Here is a 5132-nt window from a genome sequence, read left to right as displayed (position 1 = left end):
GATGTTTTCATTCATTCTGTATGAGAATGAGAAAAATGCCACTTTGACAAAGTCATTTGTGTCTAAAAAGGGCATCTTCAGGGCAAGATATTGACAACATTTTGGAGTATGCATTCAGGTACTTAAAGGAAAGTCTTTTAATGCAGGAATCTGGCTGAGATTGGGCAAAGCTCAGTAACATAATATAGATTAGGTCTTGAAGCAAGTCTTGATAAGTAGACTGTTCATAAACAGCAAGTGACCTTTTTGCCCAGGGAATTATCTGCCCAGAGGAGTAAGCTATTCAGTTGATAAACTGATTTTCAAGAATTTTCTGAAGCAAGCAGTGTAATTATTTATTGGTTTATAGATAGAATGACCAACCTGTCGCAGTTTGTCAAACACCAAGGGGGTTCTTAGGATGCAGGACTTCCCATTTTAAAACAAGAACAACAAATTAGTTAACTATGTAATTTTTAAAAACCAGGCTTAATAATTTTGAGTGCTGACTTAAAGTAATTTTTCCTTTAAAATACTGTGATATTTTTCTATGTTATTGCCATTGCACCAAAACCACATTTATCAGTTAACTTGGAAAAAATTAAACTCCCTCCTTTGCTGCTGTAAAAGAAATCAATTCTTTAAATAAACCATTTAAAAGCAAGTGTGGTAGGCTGAATAATGTTCCCATTCTCCACCTCACCTCCAAAGATGTTTTGATTCTAACTCCTGGAACTTGTGCATATGGTACCTTATATAAAAAAGGAACATTGTAGCTGTGATTAAGGATTTTGAGATGGGGAAATTGTCCTTTATTATCTGGACGGGCCTGATATAATCACAAAGGTCCTCATAAGAGGGAGGCAGAAGATAGAGGAAGAAGCGATATCACCACGTAAGCAGGTAGAGAAAAGGCTCTATGATGTGAGATCATGAGCTAGGGGATGTGTGGATGGCCTATAGAGGCTGGAAAAGGCAAGGAAACGGATTCTCCCCTAGAGCCTCCAGAAGGAGCTAGCCCTGCTGATACCTTACCCACATGAGACTCATTTTGGATTTCTGACCTCCAGAACTGCAAGAGAATAAATTTGTGTTGTTTTAAGTCACTAAATATGTGATAATTTGGTACAGCAGCAATAGGAAACTAATACAGAAAGTAGCTGGGAAATGAACTGCTGGGCCATGCTCCCTTTTGTCATTATTTCTAGTTGCTTTTATGAGCAAAGCTTGTCTTACCTAGCAACAGTTGCTAAGTTAACAATTTAATGCTGGAGTCTAGGAGGGAGCAACTGCTTAAATATTCCCAAATCCAGTGCCCATGCCTTACATGGCAGAGGCTTTGAGTAATGGTCTTTAACATTAGGCACATAATCACTACCTAATCATGTGGAATCATTTAATCCTTACTAGCCTCTAGCATTGTCCTAAAACCTTGAACCTCTCTCTTCCATCTTTCTTAAACTTTTAGCTTTTCTTAAAACTACTTTTTCTCATCCAAAGAGTATTTTAACTGTACATAGTAAAAGGCATCTTAAATTCAGTTATGATCAGAAATCCGAATTACACAAACTTTGTTTGCTGTGCTGTTTGTAATAAAATAATTCCACCAGCCCCTCTAGGGGAAACGTTCAAACGGATCCATGAATACAAGCCATTTAAGACACGCTTTTACACTCACAAAGATATACTGGGTAAGTGACTTTGCTCTTTTCTTTTGTTCTAATGTTTCATAGCATTGTATGTCATTCTTCCTATTATATAGACTTTTATCAGCTTTCCTGGTCAAAGTTGCTTGTCCTACAGGGGTGTCTTGTCATGAGAAGAACATGAGTTGAAATCCAGCTTCTCCACTTACTAGTTATGTGCCTCTGACAGGATACTTAGCCTCTCAGTCTGTTACCTTATGTGTAAATAGAGATATTAATACATATCTTGCAGGTTTGTTATGAGGCTTTAAAGAAATATTTGTGCCTGTTATAAAGCCTGGAACATAATAGTAAATGTTAGTTCTTCTTGTCCTTGCCCACACTTGGGCACCTTCCATACACAAGAGAGAAAATACCTCTGATTAACATCTTAATGGGGAAAGAAAGTATAACCTTTATTAGTAGCTGGTGACATAAAAGTAGATACATACAGATAGCACAAGAATATTTACTACCTATACACTTATAATAAGCAAAAGAAATTGTAATTACAGGTTTCCTTCTCTCCTTATCCCCATCAGTTTTCAGTCTGACTTTGAGCCTTAGAAGTGTTTTCCTAAGGACTCTCAAAATAACTTCCATGATCCTCTCTTCCATTAATATGATAAACTAGTGATGAAAATGTAAACGCTAGAGAATGGAGAGTGTTTTGAAAAAAAATATTAAAAAAAAAAGTGTATTGGAATTATCAAATCGGAATTATCCTCTAAAAATATCAATACCAAAACTGATTTTAACTTTTAGTAGATGTTTAGTATTAATTTTTAATTATAATCTCTAAAACAGTTTAACTTTTTACAACCAGGACAGTGGATATTCATTTTTAGAGAAGCTTTTATTGATTGATTCCTTATACCTTCCAGGATATCTGAATCCAAACATTAAGTGGATAAATTAAATCTAGTTAGAAATTAGTCTTTTATATTCAATGATCTATATTTTTCATTGATTATTTTAAAAGAGTCAAAATTCTTTATAAGTAAATTCAAAGGCATGTTAAAATAAATGTCTATGTAAATGCTAATGAGTATTGTATAGAGTACTAGTTCTTAACCTTAGCAGCGTCATATAGAACTTTTAAATAATTTGTTTTACTACTAATATCCAAACATGGACTACTCATCCAACACAGACCCACTAAACTAGAACCTTCAGAATCAGGCCTCAGCATGCGTTTTTATTTTTTTATATTTTTTACATATTTTAATAGCTTTTTATTTGGAAATAGGTTGACTCTCAAGTTTTAAAAATAGAGACCCGTGTACCCCTCAGCCAGCTTCTCTTAACTGATATCTTACACAAACACTAGTGTATTGTCAAAACCTACAGACTTTACATGCACTTTTTTCCCCCTTGGTGTATAGTTTTATGAAATGTATCAGGTAACTATCACCATAATCAGGACATAAAATTGTCCCATCACCACAAAGAAACTCCCTCGTGTTACCTCTTAACAACCCCTAATCAAAACCCCTGGCCACCACTAATCTGTTCTACCATCACTATAATATTATCCCTTTGAGACTATTATACAAATGGAATCGTACACTGTAAAACTCTCTGAAATGGGCATTTTTCACTCAGCATAATGCCCGTGAGCTCAATCCAAGTTTTTTGTATTAATAATTCTTTTTTTTTCAGCCTGTGTATTTTTAAAAAGCTATGCAGGGATCCTGTTGTACAATCAGGGTTTAGAACAACTAAAATAATGGGATTTAAGCATAAAAAAGAGTAATAGCAGCCCATACTTGCATCACATTTTGTGACATCCAACACATTGATGGTCCATGCTTAGTCACATTTCTCTCCAGGTATTTCATAGTGAACACTGAGCCTGTGCAGTGTATGTCCATCTCTGCCATAGTATTCACTGCGCTTTGTTCTTAGACTCCCTGGTAATCTAGTAGTGAAGACTCTTAAATCAATGTCACCAAACATGTGTTTTCAGTTGCAGGTGACAAACACAACTCAGACTAGAGAAACCCACAGGGAATCTGTAATCAGGGCTTGCAGTCTGTCCACTCTTGCTCTCTTAGTGAGTTGGCCTAATTGTTTACTACTGCAGCCCGGCATTCTCCAGCAGCTGGGAAAGGAGTAGAAATGGTTTCAAACAGCTCTAAACCTCTATTTCCTCTAGTTTAGAAACCTCAGAGGCAAAAAAGCTATGTTCTTACAATCTAATATAAAGTCCTAGAGAAAAGCCTGGTTGGCTGGGCTTGAGCATGTGCCTAATTCTGAGCCAATTATTGGGGCCTGAAGGATAGGGATAATGTGATGGGTCAAGTGGATAGGCTGCTGTGATTGGCAGTTTTACCAGAACAACCTGAAGTGAGGAAAGTTCTTGAGAGAAATGGGTCCTGTTACCAGAGGGAGAGAAGTCGGGCAGACAAACACATGTGTGCCCAATGTCTTATCTGTGCTTATTACCAAGCTAGGCCCCATGAGCAATACACTGCAGTATGCAAAAGGCATGTAAACCTGTTAAAGAAGGCATTCTACTACCACTTTGTTGGTGGAGAGAATATCAGCATCCAGATCGGAGCAGGGAGAAGGATGCTGGATGATGTGCTAATGTCTTGAATATTCACTCACCCTTCTACTTTGGAGGTACAAAATGTGTTCCTTTCTGCTACTTACTTTCTCCAGTTGCCCACTATGAGGAATGGTTGCGGTGAAAGGAATAGATTCTATCAAGGCTTAACATACTGTGTTCCTTCCTAATCAATTAGTAAATTATCAATTTTATTGGTATCTTTAAAGAAAAGATTGATATCTCCTAAAAGGATATATATCTCTTAGATAACTCTAATGAATAACTAGATCATAGTGAAAAGGGAAGCCAAGAAACAGTCTGTGGATGCTTGTGATTGTTTCTCTTCAAATACGTAGACATCGGGGCAGATATTCTGAATCAAGAAGAGGAATTTCAAGAGGCTCTACTCAAAGAACGAATTGCCAAAGCAGAAGCTAAAGTGTGGGCTCAGGTAAAAGAAAGTGGAAATCAACCTAAATGCATCTTTACAGTTCTTTCACTTTTGGGATTTGTTTGAAGCAATATAGTCAGGCAAAATTGATTTTGAATCCTGGGTACCTGTGGGACCTTGGGCAAATTCTTTGGCTATGTAGTCTTGGCTCCTTCAAATGTGAAAGAGGAACCATAATACCCACTCTATAGGATGGTTGAGAGAGTTCAGTGAAATAGTATGTCTGGCACACAGTAGGTAGTTAGAAAGAGGCAGTCATCATCAGGAGCTTTCTTCTAAGTTACCCCTACATGTGGATGAATTCTACTTTCTTGATTCCCATTGGGTTAAAACTTAAAAGAAGACATCCTTGTTGATAACTTTATTATTGCTTAATATCTAATGTGTAGACCATTCATTTGTGCAGTGTGTAACACGCCTAAGTGCCTGTTTTTTCCAAGTGCTTCATTATAGCTACTATCCT

At 36.7% G+C, this 5132-nt stretch overlaps 1 protein-coding gene across 7 annotated transcripts in view; it reads left to right on the top strand.

The window, feature by feature from the left end:
* The window catches only part of CUNH6orf163 (chromosome unknown C6orf163 homolog), a 19466-nt gene that overhangs the window by 2865 nt on the left and 11469 nt on the right, over positions 1–5132 (top strand). For 2 of the 7 annotated variants that reach the window (XM_023534819.1, XM_011367380.2), the window contains exons 2-3: positions 1506–1670; positions 4575–4669. In XM_023534819.1, the coding sequence (XP_023390587.1) occupies positions 1523–1670; positions 4575–4669 (243 nt within the window). In that variant the 5' untranslated portion in view covers positions 1506–1522. Of the gene's footprint in view, positions 1–6; positions 1671–4574; positions 4670–5132 lie in introns of those variants that run through there. The other 5 variants (XM_023534817.1, XM_023534821.1, XM_023534820.1 and 2 more) reach the window with 4 other exon arrangements.

This window comes from Pteropus vampyrus, unplaced genomic scaffold, assembly GCF_000151845.1.
Source record: "Pteropus vampyrus isolate Shadow unplaced genomic scaffold, Pvam_2.0 Scaffold133, whole genome shotgun sequence".
Lineage (NCBI taxonomy): Eukaryota > Metazoa > Chordata > Mammalia > Chiroptera > Pteropodidae > Pteropus > Pteropus vampyrus.
This window is presented reverse-complemented; position numbering and strand designations above follow the sequence as displayed.